We start from the raw sequence: 19,255 nt of genomic DNA, 5'->3' as shown, positions 1-19,255 counted from the left end.
TTAATATTGTGGTAGCACAAATCTTTCTTGAGTTCGTGTTTAAGTAGTGTGGAAAAAGCTAGGCACTCAGTGATAACTTTGAGGTATAAAATAGTATTCAATACCTGTTTTGTTTTTCTGCCCATTAGTTTTTGGAGTGAGGTTAATGTCGAATTTAAGTAGAGTTTGTTTATGGGAAAGACTTCAGAAATTTTAAGAAGCAAAAATTTTAAGCCATTTGAGATATACATATAAAACACATATAAACTTGTATTTCCAAAGTGTAATGCTAAATGTGTATTGGTCTCCAAATATTCTTTAATAGGGGATTCCTGAAAAGTCATTTCTTTCTAACAAAACATAAAGCACACAAAACAATTAATTCTATTAAAATTTTTATATTAAAATTTCTTCTTGAAGGGGTGTCTTGATCAAGATTCATTGTACTTATAAACTGACATGTTGAACTTAAACCCCATTGTTCAACTGCTTAAAAATAATTTTAAAAATTGCTTTTAACTTTCTTCTCTCTAACCTGCAAGTTGTAGAAACAAAGATTTAGGTTGTCAGTACCTTCTTACTTCATGGCTTGAAGTTTCCTTTTCATCTACCAGTGACATCTTGGTATTATACATATAATTCTGTATTATTTTTCTTTTTGCTAATATTTTCTCTAAATGCAGTTACACTGAACTATAACTATTTTTCCAATCTATGATGGATAGTGTAGAATCAACTCCATAAATATATATTCCTTCATTTGTTTTGGATTTTTGTTTGGTTTGGGCTTGGAGTTATTTGAGAGGTCCCAAGCTAGCCTCAAAATCACCATGTTTTGCCTTCCACGTGCTGGGATTTACAGATGTGTATCACTGTATTAAACTTAGATACCTAAAGTTAAAACTTCAATAGGCTAGAGTTTAAAATACCTAAAAAAAATTTCAGTGTATTGGAATGGTACCTTAATATGCTACATATTTCAGGTGTTATTGCCCCCTACCACTTTCCTAATTTAAGCTACTCTGTCTCTTGCCTAGATTTAAATAATTTCCCAACCAGTCTTCTGCTGTGATCAGTGTAGGGTTTGCCAGAAAGGAAACCCACCACATGGTTCAGGCAGAAAAGACTTTATCAGGGAGAACGCAAACTGCCAGCCCCACACAAGATGGAAGCAAGGGAGACAGGAGAAGGAAGAAGAGAGAAAGGCAGCTAGGACTCCTGTTGAGTCGATTATATAGAGAAAGGTGAGAGGCGGGACCACAGTGGATAAGGAAGTGACCTCAGATCCTGGAGAACCGCCCACTTTCGGAGGAAGGTGTGACCAGGGTAGTTCAGGAAATGACCTCAGGGGGTGAGGAACTGTCCTCAGAGTCTGGGGTCCCCTGTTGATTCCCAGTCAGATGATTACTGGTTTCTGGCAGGTAAAGAAGGGGGAGGGGCTCTTGTCCCCGGCTGACCTAACTATCTGTAGTTGTGATCTCTCCAGTGTAACCCAGCGAGTGGTCCTTTGTCACTTCTGCCAAAAACCCATTCCTCTTGTTTTCAAATTGACTTTTGTATATGGGGGCTTATTTGACCTTGCCCTGCCTCCTTTTTAGTTCCTAGAAGCCTTGAATTTTCCTTCATCTGGAGGATTAGTTCCAGCTTATTCCCAGTATTGAGACATTCCTCTGTGGGTTTAGTGAACTCAATGATCTTCAAATCCCAGCTCAAGGTCCTTTCCTTAGTTGTGTGTTCATTATGACATGCCTTATGGGCACTTATAAGCATATTTTCATAGCAGCTACTACTGTAACCTTCTATTTAAGTGGTTATATGTCTGTCGTCTCCAAGTACCTCTATAAGGGAGTTTAAAGCCTCAGATTTTTTTGTTGATGTTGAGTGAGTGACTGGATTGACCTGTTGATAATTTATTCATGTTTGTAGTTCTGCTTATCTGAAGGCTATCTTTAGAGATAAGTAGTGTTACTGCAATTGTACTTTAGGATTAAATGAAGATAATGATACTGCCTGGAAGTTTCCCTGATGAGGCAAGTGTCTCAACCACTAAGCTTCTCACCCTCACTTCATCACTTGTAAAGGGAATTTGAATTAGGAGCCAGTGAGTGTATGGCTCTGTCCTCTTATCAGATGGGATAGGGAAAATTGGACTGCAAACATACAGTCCCCCAATCTCAGTGGATTTGGAACTGACCTCTATTACCCTTTGGGTTAACTTAAAGTTTATTCCATATGACCTGACTTCAGGATTCAAGAGGACAGAGCTGTACTTGAAGAACTACACATGCCTTAGTGTCTCTGTCACAGCCTCCATCTCTGTTTACCTGTCCTCCTTCCTTTTCAAACAGAAAAAACAGTATACCATATTAATACTTGAGTGCATTAGCCTCCTCCCCTGAAGGTACAAATTTAATTAGGTCCATTATTGATATTCAAGTTAATATATCTTAGGTTTTTGTTTTGTTTTATTTTGGTTTTTTTTTTTGCCAGTCCTGGGGCTTGAACTCAGGGCCTGAGCACTGTCCCTGGCTTCTTTTGCTCAGGGCTAGCACTCTGCCACTTGAGCCACAGCTCCACTTCCGGCTTTTTCTGTGTATGTGGGGTGAGGAATCGAACCCAGGGCTTTGTGCATGCTAGGCAAGCACTCCACTGCTGAGCCACATTCCCAGCAGTTTATACTGCATGATACAGATTGTCATCTGTCTTCCTTCAGAAAAGTTTGGTTGCTTCCTGACCTTCAGACCAATAGCATATACTTCAGTGTTTCCTCTTTTTTTGTTTTGTTTGCTTTTTGTTACAAAAGTAACCCACTTCCATTAATAGATGATTTATGATAATTTATACTATGATAACACAATTCCAAAGTTTTAATGGCCTATAAGATCAAAAGTATTTCTCATTCCTGTCACATTTGGATTGTCATCATAGATTTGCAGGGGCAGAGTCAACATGTCCTTCATTAGCAGATGTAATGTAGATCACTGACCACAGTTAGTTACCTAGCCTCACCTGCCACTGGCTGGCCAGAAAAGACCATTATCCCAGAAATATTTTATCTCAGCATCTTTTTTTTTTTTTTTTTTGGTAGTACTGGAGTTTGAACTCAGGTCCTTTTGTGCTTAGCCACACCACCAGTCTCTCTTCTACCCCTGTCCTTCACTGGGTATTTTGAGATAGAGTCCTTTTGCCTAGGTCCACACCTGTGCTGTGGTCCTCTTAATTTAGACTTCCCATTCTAACTAGGAAAACAGATGTGCACTACCATGCCCAGTTTTTTAAATTAACTTTTTTTTTGGCCAGTCCTGGGCCTTGGACTCAGGGCCTGAGCACTGTCCCTGGCTTCTTTTTGCTCAAGGCTAACACTCTGCCACTTGAGCCACAGCGCCACTTCTGGCCATTTTCTGTATATGTGGTGCTGGGGAATTGAACCCAGGTCCTCATGAATACGAGGCAGGCACTCTAGCCACTAGGCCGTATCCCCAGCACTTAAATTAACTTTTTTATTATAAAGGTGAAATACAGAGAGGTTACTGTTCTGTAAGTCCAGGTAATGAGTATAGTTCTGGTTGGACAGTGTCACCCCTTTCTTTGTTCTCAGTTTTTCCTTCCCTGTGTTTTGCCTCCAAGTTGTATGGTTCATTTTCAACATAATGTCAACTGCATTTATTCACTTTGCCCTTCCATTTCTTTACCTCCTGCCCTCGTTGTGCCCAGGTCTTGATTGAGATGTCTCTGGAACTTTTCTGCCTGGTCTAGCCTCAAAGTATTAGTTTCACAGTCTCAGCCTCCCAACTAGCTAAGTGGTAATTCACTGGCACTCATTTGTTTTAAGGTTTTTGATCTATGCTTCCTCAAAAAAAATTTTTTTGGTGGCACAGGGTCTTACCCTTGTTATAGGTTCTCTGTGACCTCAGGTACATCCATAACTTTTAGCTTGCTTATTTAGTAGAGTTGTGCCTTCGTCCAGGCTATTTTTAAAAATATTTATTTATTTATTTATGTGTCTGTCAGTTGTGGAGCTTGAACTCAGGGCCTAGGTGCTGTCCCTGAGCCTCTTTGTGCTCAAGGCTAGGGCTCTACCACTTGAGCCACAGTGTATCTTACAGTTTTTGAGTGGCTAATTGGAGATAAGAGTCTCATGGGGACTTTTCTGCCTGGGCTTGACTTTGAACCTCAGTCCTCAGATCTCAGTCTCCTGAGTGGCTGCAGTACAGGCTTGAGCCACCAGCACCCGGCAATTTTATTGTTATTATTAAGGTGTTATACATAGAGGTTACCACAGTTCAGATAATGCATACATTTCTCTTTTGGACATTGTCACCCCTTCCTTCACTTTTTTCCAATTTCCTACTCCTGCCTCTACCGACAAGGTTTGTTTTTGTTTGTTTGTTTTGCAAGTCCTGGCGCTTGAACTCGGGGCCTGAGCACTGTCCCTGGCTTCTTTTTTGCTCAAGGCTAGCCCTCTACCACTTGAGCCACATCGCCACTTCTGGCCATTTTTTATATACGTGGTGCTGAGGAATCAAACCCAGGGCTCCATGTATACGAGGCAAGCACTTTACCACTAGGCCATATTCCCAGCCCCCTACCTACAAGTTTTATAGTTCATTTCCCACAAAGTGTGTAGTAAATACCATGAGCCTGTTTGTTCTTCATCCTTCCTCTTTTAAAAAATATGATACTGTGTATTAGATTATATATGAGACTGTTGATAGATACATGATAAAACTGAATAGTTAGGATTATAGGCATATGCCTATGCCACTACTGTTGGCTTGTTTGTTGAGGTGGCATCTCCCTAACTTTTTATGTTCACTAGGAAATTATTGTGAGTTCAACAATGAAGTTACAAGCTATTTCCCCAAATTTGATGGATTCTGTTGTGGAAGCGGGTTAGTGTATCACAGCATCATTATGATTTTAATGCTTATTGTACCTTTTACTACTGTAAAAACTAGGTACCATTAAACCTTTCAACAGATCACGCCAACAATGAAAATAACTAATTAATGGATATTGGACCATAATGTATTTTGGTGTAATGTGAAATCTATGAGAACTGCTGTGCATTTGTGAAAATTAAGCATTTGAAATCCTTGCATACCTTAATAATGGAACTTACAAAAAAAACAAATACCCCATGCTTGGTCCTAGCTGTAATTAATGCTCAGTACAACTTAGCTCTTACTTAATTCTGAGAATATGAACAGTAGGCTTAATTTTTTTTTAAAGCCTAAAGGCTTATAACCCAAAGGTTATTTAATAGATTTAATGCTTTATTCATACGGAATGCCTCTAAAAAGGTTCCTTTATTGAACTTGCTCTTCCTCTGTTCTTTCCTACCTGTTACCTGTTATGCCTTTTCTGTATGAGGCAGGTAGCTTAGGGCATGGAATTACTGTCAGACAGTTATTTTTCTGGATACTTAATTGCTCAGTTTTTTCATTTCAGTTGAATATGAAGTTGCAAATTGTTATTTAGTTGTGTTTGTGTCAGTATCTCTGGCTGCCCTCAAACTTCAAGACCCAAGTTCCCGAGAAAGGTAGATAGATTTTTTTTTTTTTTTGGTAGTGGTACTGGGATTTCAACTGAAGGCCTCTACTTGCTAGGCAGGTGTTCTCCCTCTTTTTCATTTTATTTTATTTTTTAAAGTTATTTCTCAGGTAGAATCTTGTTTTCCCCAGGGCTGACCTCAGAGCACAGTCCTGCCTGTGCCCACCCTCATAGCTAGGATCTGTACCATACAGCCACTTCTGGCCATTTTCTGTATATGTGGTGCTGGGGAATCGAACCCAGGGCTTCAAGTATATGAGGCAAGCACTCTTGCCACTAGGCCATATCCCCAGCCCCAAGATATTGTTTTTCTTCTTGTTTTTTTTTTTTTTGGGGGGGCAGTCCGGGGAATTGAACTCAGGGTCTGGGCACTGTTCCTGAGCTTCTTTTGCTCAAGGCTAGCACTCTTATCTATCACTTGAGCCACAGTGCCACTTCCGGCCTTTTCTGTTTATGTGGTGCTAAGGAATTGAACTCAGGGCCTCATGTGTGCTAGGCAAGCACTCTACCACTAAGCCACACTCCGAGCCTGTTTTGTTTTGTTTTTGTCTGTGGTGAGGCTTGAACTCTGGGCCTGGCACTGTCCCTGACCTCTTCAGCTCTAGGCTAATGCTCTATCTCCACTTGAGCGACAGCACCACTTCTGATTTTTCTGGTGGTTAATTGGAGAGGAGAATCTCAGGGACTTTCCTGCCCAGACTGGCTTTGAACCTGTGGTCCTCAGATCTCAGCCTCCTTAGTAACTAGGATTACAGGTGTGAGCCAGCCACCGTGCTAGCCCAAAAGCTACACAATTCTTTAATTGACCATTACCCATTTTCAGTGTACCTTTGAGATAGTGCTATATAAAATTGTGGAAGACTTTCTAAAGGATAAACACCTAGTACAATTACAAAGAGTAGAGAGTGGGGCTGGGGTTATAGCCTAGTGGCTAGAGTGCCTGCCTCGGATACACGAGGCCCTAGGTTCGATTCCCCAGCACCACATATACAGAAAACGGCCAGAAGCGGCACTGTGGCTCAAGTGGCAGAGTGCTAGCCTTGAGCGGGAAGAAGCCAGGGACAGTGCTCAGGCCCTGAGTCCAAGGCCCAGGACTGGCAAAAAAAAAAAAAGAGTAGAGAGTGGAACAGGTAGCTAAAGATAGAAGCATTACATGTAGATGTTACAGGAAGTGCTTATTCTGATGCTCACTGAGTATGAAATTCCACAGTAGAAAGATTATAAAGGGATCCTCTTGTCATACCAAGAAGTTTGAATTTCACTAGGAAGACAGTAGACCAAAGGATTAAGTGTAAGAATGATAGGTTCAGATCATTTTAGAAAGACCACTGACAGGAGCTCCTTAGGGGAATGGAGAATAATGCAATGTGGCTGCCAGATGAGCTATTGGTCCTGGGATGGAAAAATATTGAATAATTTCTAGACACAAAATAATAAGAAATTTGTAAGATTTTGGTGCCAGGTGTGGAAATTGGGAAGAAAGAAGAGCATTTGGGAAAAAGTCAAACACTTCTGACTTGAGTGATTGGCTAGGTGGTAGGTAGTTCAGTTCAGTGAAACAGGTAACAGGAAGAGGGAAGACTGGAGAGGTTGGTGTTCTTGAAGAGTGAAGGGTGGGGATGTTGGTATTCTCTGAGAGATGTCTGGAACATATATAGTAAAAGATAGTGTGTGTGTGTGTGTGTGTGTGTGTGTGTGTGTGTGTGTGTGTGTGTGTGTGTTTACCTATGTATGTCCTGCTCAGCAGAAATCAGAACCTAGAAATTAAGATTTTGAATCATCAGTGCACCATGGCAGTTGAAGGCATGCTAGTAGATGCCATTGCAAAGGTGAACCTGTACAAGGGCTAAGGAAATAAAGCCTAGGAACAGTCTTTGAGCTGTCTAATATATAAGCATGGTTGGTATCGGTCAGGTTTTCATTAGAAACAGTGTTGCTGCTTTAGGCTGTTAACAAAAAGAAAAGCAACATTTGTGTTTTCTGAGTTACAAGGAACAAATGGCGACCAATGGAAATGAAATAAGACTAGCTCTTGAGTTAATTTGGACGCATAAAATCTGGTTGGACCTTTTTCTACAATTAATTTCCAAACTGAATTTTTTTTTGTGGGGAGGAGGGAGTCCCAATTATATTTTGATGTCCTCTCCCCCTTCCCCTCTCTCCTGCCAGTCCTGTAGCTCTAGAGCTCCAGTCCTGAGTGCTTAAGGCTAGAGCTCTACCTTGAGAGCCACATCACTTCCAGGCCTTTTGTGGTTAATTGGATTGTGATGTTTGTTAGAGTAAAAGGCAAGGCATGTGGTACATGACTGAATTGCAGTCTTGGAAGTTGAAGAAGGACTGAGAGTTTGAGACCAGCCTGTGCTACCTAAGGTAGCAAGACAGTCTTAGAAAACAAAACAAAGATGAATCACATTGAGCACAAAGTTGCTTAATCAGCACAACACAAGGAGATGTGAGGGCTACCAAGATGGAGAAACCTGCCTGATTTTGCCTAGGATTGCCTTTGAATGGGCTGTCTAATACCTTTAAGTTACTGTAACTTTTGTGAAGAAAAAGCCTGCCAATTAAGAGATAAGATATGACATGGGAAGGTGACCCAGTTGGAAAGGGCAGCTCAATAAGAGAGGGGATTCTGTTCAAAAGTCTTCCTATGAGAGTAGGTTGAGGGTGGCTTTTTAGGTGCTCAAGAGTGTTCTCAGCCTTGTGGTAATCTTACTGCAACAGGAAGATTTCATGGTGCTCATCTTATCCATATTACTAATTTTGAGTCAGTATATGCAGGTTACAGAAACAAAGGTCATTATTTTTTTGGCTTAATCACGCCTTCAACTACATATTATTAAGTAGTTAACATAGGCAAGAGGTACAGAACAGTTACTGCCCCAGGGCCTCTTGCTGACCTGTTGATTGGTTGTCAAACTCCTGTTAATGAATGAGAATAGCCCTCTTGTTTGTTTTATGCTGGAAACTTCTGACAGTGCAAAACATGTTCTGTTAACTGAAAATTATTTACAATGCACAGGAAATAGTCTCTGCTTCTTTTCAGGAGTAAGTTGGTAAGTACTTCATGGCCACAGTGAAAAAACAAATTGTACTATTATCTATACCTCAATACAGGCTCTTCACTAATTTGTAATGGAAATAAAAGTTTCAGAATACTGTATTTTAAGTGGGAGGACGGGGAAAGTAATATAGCCTTGGGATTTATTTTTCTTTAGTACTTGAATTTGAACTCTAGACTTTGTGTTTGCTAGGCAGGCATTCTATCACTTGAGGGCACACGTTCGCCCTCTTTTATGTTCATTTTATAATAAACATTGAGTTATTTTTTACTTGCCAATTCTGTCCTTCCAACTGTTGTAACTTACTCTAAGTATTATAAATGTGAAAACAAAATGTTTAATTTTTGTTTGCTCTTACACTTTATCTTAGTTTTTTTTATGAAGTCTATTCCAAACCAGAGTAATTTGTGGACCTTAAATAGTTGGTATAACTCTTGGATCATTATTCTAAAACTGTTTATTAGAAACTGTGTTAGGCCATAAGTTTATAGCTGGAGTAAAGCAAAACAAAACCACTTTTGTCTTCATGGGTCTTATTCTGGTGAGAGAGAACTGACAGTAGATAAGTTTGCAAGGAGGTAACAAGTAGATAGGGAAGCAGGATGTTGTGGAGTTGTCAAGGGTTTGAGGATTGTCTACTAGTGAGAGAGATACTAGTATTGACATTTTATTCCCTTGTTTTTTTGTCTATATCTGGCATCTAACATTCCGTCTTTTTTTTTTTACTGCATTTCAGAGTAAATTGCAAACATCAGTACATTTCCTAAATATTTCAGTACACATATCATTAACTGGAGTTTAATATTTGCTTACTTTTTCTCCCTCCATTTTGACAGAATTGACAGATAATGAAATTCCCCAATAGCATATATTAGCTGAATTCTAACAAACTCATGTGTGTGCATATCTAACCCCCACAAGAGGTAGAACATTACTATCATCCCAGAAGCACCCTCTTTCCCCTTCCCAATCAGTTTCTATCATCAGAGAAAACTACTGTGGTGATTTCTCCCACCATTCTAGGTGAATCTTGCTTGTTTTAGAGGTACATGTAGATAGATGGAGTATATACTCTTGTGCTTTAAACACTGTGATGTTTATGAGATTTACTTGTGTTGTTGCAAGTATATAAGTAGCTTGTTCGTTTTCATTGTTGACTTGTATTTCACTTTATGGCTATGCCAGAATTTGTTCATCTCTCATTTGTTCATTTTGGGGAGTGAGAGATTGAGTTGTTTCAGTGCTAGGATTGGAACCCACGACCTCACAAATGTTTGGCAAGTGCTGTCCTACTGATTTACTTCCCAGTGTGTCTCTTGATGGACCTTTGGTTGTGGATAGTTTGAGGCTATTACTAACAAAACTGAACAATCTTAATCGAGGTCTTTTTTTTTTGTGGGTTTATGTTTTGTTTCTCTTGGGTAAATACTTAGGAGTAGAATTGCTAGGCCATATAGATTGTGTGAACTTGATTTTGTAAAACAGTTTGCCACAACTTCTTCTCACTTGGCATTGATTCCAAACCCTTACCATCACTTGATATTGGTGACATCCAACCATTTTGACATTTAGTGAGTGTATAGTGAAGTGGGAGTGTGGCTTCCTGAGGTGAGGAAGGAAACTATTTCTTATAAGTTTGTCAAACAGCAGGGACTCCAGTTTGACAGAGCAGAGTGAGTAAAGAGAAAAACCATAAATGAAGCTAATGGGGTAACAAGAAAACAGGTATAAATCCTGTTGGACCTTGTAAGAGAAATGACATGATTTACTTGGATATTAACATAGTTACTCTGTTTTGTGAAGAATATATGAAAGTGGGAAGAAGGAACTAGTTAGAAGGTCACTGTAATACGTAGCCAAGAGTTGAATGTTTAAAACCAGGGCACTTGTCTGAGCAGTGCTCCTTCAAGTTGATGTTTTGGTTCTTGCAAATGGCATTTGGAGATGCAATTCAACTCATGCCTTTTGTTCATCTAGTAGTGGAAAATATAGCTTAGTGTGTAACAATCAGACTTAAGCCTCTCAAGTGCCCCCCTCCTTTATTTTTTTACAGAATTAGTCATCACTATTTACCCACAAGGAATTGTATACATTATTACCATTTGTAAAGGCTGCTTTTAGTTGAGTAACTAAGAATAGTCTAAATGGGATCTTACTAATCACTGTGGGTATACTAAGGCCATTATTTGCTGAAATAAAAATTTAAAGAATAAATGAATATAATCTAATCTCTTCGTTTAGGAATCTGCATAATGTAAACCTTGAATGGCTCATTTTAGTTTGGTAATACTTACCATACTTTTATTATAGAGAATATAAATGTTTCCTTCACATATTTTATTTAGGTTGGTCTTTCTCATTTTTACTGATATTGATAATGACAAAATAGCACTTTTATCAACTATTACTGCAGTGGGCCAAAATACTAAACTAGAAATTGAGAATTTGGAAAGATACTCTTTTTTCATTTTTATTTTTTCCAGTCCTGGGGCTTGAACTCAGGGCCTGAGCACTGTCCCTGGCTTTGTTTTGCTCAAGGCTAGCACTCTACCTCTTGAGCCACAGCGCCACTTCTGGCTTTTTCTATATAGGTGGTGCTGAGGAATCAAACTAAGGGCTTCATGTATGTGGGGTAAGCACTCTACCACTAGGCCATGAGATAATATTTGTTTTGAAGGAAAAGATACAGAAGTAGTAATTGCTACATGCTATCATAAATCTCATATACATATGTAAATGTGGGAGTACACATGAGAAATATTCTCTATGGGAGAGGCAGAGAGAAGATCATCTCCCACTAGACTTTGAAGAAGTGGGGATTTCCCATGGTGGGATGGGGCTTAGAGGATCGTGATACTTAGCAAAGGCACAGAGTAACCATGTGATACATTTTATCCTGCCACAGGTTTTATTGCAGATACGTAATGTAAATCTTATTTGGTGAATATGGTATTTTGGGACTTCTCAAATATTAGTGATGTGCTGTAATCCAAACAGAGCTAATCAACTCTATGCATATAACAGATCATAGAAAGCCACCTGAAAGGGCAGTATTTGTATTGAAATAAGCAAAAAATGATGGGAGGCAGGGACAAAGCAAAAGTATTTCTTGAGCCAGGTGCTGGTGGTTCATGCCTATAATCCTAGTTACCGAGGAGGCTGAGATCTGAGGATTACTGTTCCAAGCCAGTCCAGGCAGGAAAGGCTATGAAACTTATCTCCAATAAACTACTCGGAAAAAGGCTGGAAGTGGTGTTGTGGCTCAACTAGTTAGGGAGCTAGTCTTGAGCACAAAGAGGCTGAGGAACAACACCCAGGCCCTGAGTTCAAGCCCCAGGACTGGCTGAAAAAGAGAAAGGACTTCTTTCCAGAGAGAAGGAAAGATGAGTTATAAGTAAAAGATGTTGTATTATTCAAATAATACAAATACATAGCAGGATGACTTCATAAACTTGGGATGGGATGAACACTTGGGTCTCTGTCACTGAGGCCTAGGCTCTGCCGTTGCAGGAGGCAGAATGCTTTTTGAGCCCTATTGACTGTTTAGAGGGAAAGAATATCTGTTTTCTTATATTGGAAAACTTGTAAACAAATAAATGATAGAGAAATAAAAAGAAGTAGAAGCCTGGCTTAAGTGGTAGAGCAAGTACCACATCCTAAGTTCAAATACTGCAAATAAATAAACCTAAAAGTAGATTAAAAACCTAACAGTAGGCTTTTTATAATTTGGAGGTGAGAGAATGGAGCATGTGACACATTGATTTTCTGACCCACTAAACTCAGACATTTGCCTATGCTTTGCTCAATCAGTTACCTTTGATTGGGACCAAATGGTAGACATCAAATTAGTACAATCTTCATAATCTTAAATACTGTGTTTAAAGTTATTACCAGAGTAAAACAGGTCAGATTTCCAACAGGATTGAAAAGTTAAACTTTTTTTCTCTTATTTGTTCAACTACACATGGAAATGATGGAGAAGAGTTCTAAACTGAGAGCAAAATGCAAACTTGGAATAATGTGTCTTTCTTATTCCCACCTTTAAATTTGGTGTGCCTGTGCTGGGGGTAGATCAGGGAAAATTTCTCTTGATATTGAAGGATACAGAAGAATAAATAAATGCATATGTGACTCATGCCCCCACTGGGCTTCCAAAAGCACACTGTGGTCCAATGAAAAAAATATCCTGTCACAAAGTCTGAGAAGCCTATATTGGCCAGCACCCTACCATACACATACACATGCAAGTTTCCATAGGTGTCCAGAAGACATTAGGTAACCTGAAGATTTTGAGTTACAAAGAAGAAAACATTTGTTTTCATGTTTATAACCATGCAATTTGAGTGTTGATTCAAGTAAAAAATATAAAGGATGGGGCTGGGGATATAGCCTAGTGGCAAGAGTGCCTGCCTCGGATACATGAGGCCCTAGGTTCGATTCCCCAGCACCACATATACAGAAAACGGCCAGAAGCGGCGCTGTGGCTCAAGTGGCAGAGTGCTAGCCTTGAGCGGGAAGAAGCCAGGGACAGTGCTTAGGCCCTGAGTCCAAGGCCCAGGACTGGCCAAAAAAAAATAATAATAAATAAATAAAATAAAATAAAAATAAAAAATATAAAGGAAGTCGGAAAAATACTTGTAAAGTGAGTACATAAGACCAGTTTCCTTAATATTAAAAACAGAAGCCCTTAAGGGTGGCTCATGGCCTGCAATCACAACTATTGGGTTAATAGGGGCATGGTTCAAGGCCGACTCAGGCGAAAAGAAGTGATTTGAAACCTCATTTCAAAGAATTATCAGGCATGGTGTTGCATATCTGTAATTCTACTGTAGAGTCTCCTATCTGGGGGAAAAAAAAAAAAAGACAGGTTGTGTCTCAAGTGTTAGACTACTTGCCTAGCTAGCACCAGGCCCTGAGTTGCAACCTCAGTACTAACAAAAAATAAAAGGAAAAATAAATTAAAATTTTATGTCTGTGTTAGTGAAAAAAAATAAAATAATAGGAATCAGCCATCAATGCCTGGCTAAAAGAAGTACTTTTTTTTTATCCTAGACATTTTTATGTTTATTTAGTAATTGTTTGGTTTTAGAGACATGATGTAAAGTCACTGACCAAAACGTGTAGAAATACCATTTGAGAAGAAGTTTATTTTACAGACACAATCTCTACTGTTCACCCTTCCCCCCATACATCTACATATCAGGGAGACCATTAAAAGCAGCACTTTTGAAAATGAATAAAGAGGCAGATATTGAGGAAAGGAAAACTTAACCATATTTTATAACTAAGTTAACATAAGATGGCCAAAGATTTTTAAATTCAGAAAGGATGCTAAGAAGTAGTTACTACAAGGAATAGGAATAGATGTGGTCTAGTCTCGTTGGGTCCTTGCATTGGTATTAGCAGATCCACTAGGATATCTTGTACATAATTACATGGGTAGTTTTTGTGGCATTTGTGGAGAATGAGAGTATGCATTTAGGTTGATTCCAGGGTTTCTCCCTATCAATGTATGAGTTAAATAAATGATAGTACATCAGTGTAGTGCAATACAGTGCAGCTCTTGCAAAGAATGTAAATTACCACTATTGAAGAGAACCAAAGCTCTTGACTATAACTCTGTATGTTGAATAGTAAGGTTCTACATTTATATCAATTTATAATGTATATACTGTTTTGTACATAGTAGGATCAAGTATGCATTGTTAGTGGATTTCTTTTCATTACTGTTGGAATAGTTCATCTGTGAACTTGTTTATATGTGTGTGTGCATATGTATATATGTATACCTAGAAGAGGTTAATAAGTAATATGCCAAAACTCAGATTTGATGGGGCTGAATGAGAATTATACTTTTGTGGCAGCTGGTAATATTGTAACAGATAAAACTCTTTCTAGGTGGGAACTAAACCAAAGTTTATTTTATGCACCTGTCATACTAAACACTCTACTTGCATTTATCTTACTTAAATCCCCAACCAACTCTGTAAATGACATTTTAGTTTTCCTTATTGAAGGACACAGACTTGGAAGCCTGAAGTTTCTTGCAAGGAGTCACAGACTGTTCAGTGTTGGAGTTAGGTGTTAATCCAGACAGCCTGAGTCCAGGACAAGTGCTTTCCACCCCTGTACTTAATACTTTGCTGTCCACAATGGCTCTGGAAAATCAAAAGAAAGTATACTACTTGAGACAAAAGAACAAAGTGTGATAAGTACCCATTTCATAACTGAATATGATTTTTTAATCCTTTTTTGAAAAGATCATACTAGTTGGCTTGCAGGAAAGAACCTTCTAAATTTACAAAGCACTATATAAATAGAACATGTGAATCAATAAAATGCTTTTAAGTTTTTGTCAACATTTTGACTCTATGGCTTGATTTTGGTGTAGATTCCATTGAAGAAAAGTATAAGAAACTGAGGAAATATTTATTGCTTCTAATAAAAAACCTTCTCGATTCTGCTTTACAATGTTTTTTGTTGTTGTTTGTTTGTTTTTGCCAGTCCTGGGGCTTGGACTCAGGACCTGAGCACTGTCCCTGGCTTCTTTTTGCTCACAGCTAGCACTCTGCCACTTGAGCCACAGCACCACTTCTGGCCTTGTCTGTATATGTGGTGCTGAGTAATCGAACCCAGGGCTTCATGTATACGAAGTGAGCACTTTACCACTAGGCCATATTCCCAACCCCTTTAAAATGTTTTTTATTACTACTGTTATATTATTAACACCATTTTTGAGGGCTATTTTAAAAACAAGATAGTACTGTTAACTACTTTTTAATACATAAACTTATGTCTTTCTTCTTCAGGAACATCATCTGCAGCGGGCTATTTCCGCACAGCAGGTATATGGCGAGAAGAGGGATAATATGGTTATACCCGTCCCAGAAGCAGAAAGTAATATTGCTTACTATGAATCTATATATCCTGGGGAATTTAAGATGCCAAAGCAGCTCATTCACATACAGCGTAAGTAAAAAAAGATGGTATTTGAGATATTTTTCTGACATGAGAGGTAACATTTAACTTCATAGAGTTTTAGTTTCATTCCAGCATGGGATCTTTATACAGGCAGGGTTAATTAAGAATATGCCTTAACATGGAGGGAGTTAGAGTAACAGAGATGAATATGATCAAAGTACGCTATATACATGTATGGAAATGTCACAATGAAATCTCAACTTAAAGAAGAAGAAGTAAGGGGCTGGGGATATAGCCTAGTGGCAAGAGTGCCTGCCTCGGATACATGAGGCCCTAGGTTCGATTCCCCAGCACCACATATACAGAAAACGGCCAGAAGCGGCGCTGTGGCTCAAGTGGCAGAGTGCTAGCCTTGAGCGGGAAGAAGCCAGGGACAGTGCTCAGGCCCTGAGTCCAAGGCCCAGGACTGGCCAAAAAAAAAAAAAGAAGAAGAAGAAGAAGTAAGAAACCAGAAAAAAGTTTACTTTGATTGCTGGAAATAAAAACAAAAAACACGTGTCAGAATAAGAAGTTTTCTTCCAGTTCAGAATTAGTAATAATAATTTAAGGAACTTTCTGATGTAAGTTGAGAGTCAAAAAGGGATAGATAAAGTTTGTTGGTGGGTCATTCATTTTCTATCACAAATACTCATCTCTACTATTGTGTAAAAGCTGCTGTTACAGAATACATCAATAGATAAGCATAACTGTTTCAGTAAAATTGTATTGACAAAATGTGGTGGCAGCCAGAGATTCTTTTGGCTCATCTTGGGCAAGATGCTTATGTTTCAACTGGATTAGCTAGTACACCAGCACTCAGGGCAGAGCATCCAGGTGCTGGTGGCTCTCACCTGCAATCCTAGCTATTCTAACAAGTTGTTCTCAGGTAGGCACTGGCAGCTCATGCTTACAATCCTAGCTATCTGGGAGGCTGATTTCTGAGGATCATAATTCGAATCCAGCCTAGGCAGGAAAGTCCATGAAACTCTTACCTGCAGTTAACCACCAAAAAAACTCAACCAAAAAAAAATCCACAAAAAACTGAAATGGAGCTATGGCTCAAGTGGTAGAATGCTAATAACCTTGTGCAAAAGTAAAATCTGGGACAGTGTGTTAGCCCTGAGTTCATGCACTTAAAAAAAAAACAACAGACAAAAAAAACCCCAATAAAATCTCTCCAGTAGGAAAGGTATACTCTGGAGTATTTAACAATTATGACCATCATGAAATTTACTCTTGATGCTTAGATAATGAAAAATAAATGTGTTTGTGTAATGAGAGTTTGTATAACTCATGCAAATGTGAAGATAATAAAACTAATGGAATGTGGATTCAAAAGGTATACAGGGGGGCTGGGAATGTGGCTTAGTGGTACAGTGCTTGCCTAGCGTGCATGAAACCCTGGGTTCAATTCCTCAGTACCATATAAACAGAAAAAGCCAGAAGTGGCGCTATGGCTCAAATTGTATAGTGCTAGCCTTGAGCAAAAAGAAGCTCAAGGGACAGTGCCCAGACCCTGAGTTCAAGCCCCAGGACTCCCTGCCCCACCCCACCCCCCAAGAGACATATAGGTATTCTCAATACTGTTTTTATCTCTCAGTGTATAGAAGTTTAGGCTTTTCAATTTAGAAGGGTTTATTCCTAATAGGTACTTTATGGAAAAGAACTTTTTCTTATCTTTATTTCCTGATTCTGAAGGATTACATATATCCTGTACCTCCGCTCCCTCCACATCCATTGTGTAACAGAAATTATGGCAGTATTTCTGACTGGTAAAAATCTACAGTACTTGATATATAAAGGATATGAGGAGAATTATTCCAAATCTATGTACTCTACCTCAATACATTCTAGAAATGCGTATAAACTCTTGATTCTCAACATAAAGAGTTTGAGGAATTAAATGATTTACCTAGCCAGTGAGCCTTTGAGTTTTAGATTTGAGGCAAAGCTGTCAAATACCACTTCTAGTAAATACCATATTACAAAAGTCTGTCCTGCTGCTCTGAGTTTATTTCGTGAGCTTTACAAGTAAGATTAATCATTTAGTTAGTGGTTCTGCCTAAACTGGTCCAAGAATTTCCTCCTCAGTCTTAAATGATATACCTGCCTTTCAGTCATGGCTTCTATCCCATACTATGTACTAAGCCCAAACACCCTGTCACTGATGCTTGTACTTTTCAAACTATATTGGATATAATGGACACACTCATTGATAGAAACACCTTGAGCCATAATGCTATTTGCTACATAAACATATATATAATTCAGCCTATATTTCTAGACTCTAAAAACAGTCCTCCCTGCTGATTTGTGATTTCATTCATCTGTGGTCAATCAAAATCTGAAAGTATTAAATGGGAAGTTCTGTATATAAAGAGACCCTCAATTTTTTTTCTCAAAATTTTTGAGAATAGTTATTATAGAGGTGATGTATACAGGGGTTGCAGTTACATATGTCAGGTGTAATAGGTATCTTTCTTTTTGGACAATGTCACTTCCCTGTTCTCGCCCAGTTTTTCCCTTGTGTCTCCATTCACAAGTTCATTTTCAACATAGTGTCTAGTGAGTACCACTGCTGCATTTGTTCACCCTTTGTCCCTACATTTCTGTGCTCCCCCTTATCATCCCAAAGGCAGATAAATAAGACAAAAAGAAAAGACAACAAAAATAGCAATAAAGAAAAAGCCTCTTTTTTTTGTTTCCTGGAGTACATTTTGATATTTTATTTCATATGATCAGATACACATAGACATTGTGCCTTTGTATTCCTCTCCTAAGAATATCTTCCTTTCAAACCCTAAATTTTAGACTACAGTTCAGCCTGCCTAGAACATGAATTGCCACATTCATTAGTCTCATAGCCATCTGTTACTAGATTGACTGTTACCACATTGTGGTGCTTGGGTTCACGTACCCTTACTCTACTTAATAAGACCTTAAAGAATAAGAGTAGGGGCTGGGAACATGGCCTAGTGGCAAGAGTGCTTGACTTGTATACATGAAGCCCTGGGTTCAATTTCCCAGCACCACATAAACAGAAAACGGCCAGAAGTGGCGCTGTAGCACAAGTGGCAGAGTGCTAGCCTTGAGCAAAAAGAAGCCAGGGACAGTGCTCAGGCCCTGAGTCCAAACCCAGGACTGGCAAAAAAAAAAAAAAAGAAAAAAGAAAGAAAAAGAGTAGTGATGCTGGCAGTTTAAATACTCCAAAGTGCTTCCTTCCATGAAAGGGTCAAAGTTCTTGACACATGGGAGGAAAAAATTCATAATCTGAGATTGTTAGAATGTACAGGAGGACTTACATCTGTAGAACTGTGAAGAAGGAAGAAGAAATTTATGCCAGTTTTATTTTGGCACCTTAACTGCAAACCTGAGTACTGAGTAAAGATGGAAAAGTCATTAAGTACATGGTTTGGTGTTGAGCACTATCTTAGGTATCTACCAGAGATCATCTTCTAGTGGATCCTGTTGTTTGTACCACTTGAGATTATCATTTTTTCCTGTATGTGTGTATCACATATTATAGCTGTTCCCTCTCCTCTTCACATATTATAGCTGTTCCCTCTCCTCTTTCCTTCCTTCCCCTAAGGTGGTTGAACTCTGGCCTTAGGTTTGAGTCATGCCTCTAGTACTTTTTGCCTTAACTATGAGAGTCTCACAGACTTTCATGCATGGGCTGACTTCAAACTGCAGTCCTCAGA

At 38.9% G+C, this 19,255-nt stretch overlaps 1 protein-coding gene and 1 long non-coding RNA gene across 4 annotated transcripts in view; one reads left to right on the top strand and one right to left on the bottom strand.

The window, feature by feature from the left end:
• Epc1 (enhancer of polycomb homolog 1) overlaps positions 1 to 19,255 on the top strand; it is a 60,172-nt gene that overhangs the window by 16,044 nt on the left and 24,873 nt on the right. For 2 of the 3 annotated variants that reach the window (XM_048367910.1, XM_048367913.1), the window contains exon 2: positions 15,404 to 15,563. In XM_048367910.1, coding sequence (XP_048223867.1) covers positions 15,404 to 15,563 — 160 coding nt within the window. Of the gene's footprint in view, positions 1 to 1,151; positions 1,179 to 15,399; positions 15,564 to 19,255 lie in introns of those variants that run through there. The other variant, XM_048367911.1, reaches the window with a different exon arrangement.
• On the bottom strand, positions 8,062 to 9,262 carry LOC125367262. Its single transcript, XR_007214030.1, has 2 exons — positions 8,628 to 9,262; positions 8,062 to 8,595 (listed from the first exon to the last, which is right to left on the bottom strand). It is a non-coding gene; the product is annotated as an uncharacterized LOC125367262 (long non-coding RNA).

This window comes from Perognathus longimembris, chromosome 18 (genome assembly GCF_023159225.1).
Source record: "Perognathus longimembris pacificus isolate PPM17 chromosome 18, ASM2315922v1, whole genome shotgun sequence".
Taxonomy (NCBI): Eukaryota; Metazoa; Chordata; class Mammalia; order Rodentia; family Heteromyidae; genus Perognathus; species Perognathus longimembris.
This window is presented reverse-complemented; position numbering and strand designations above follow the sequence as displayed.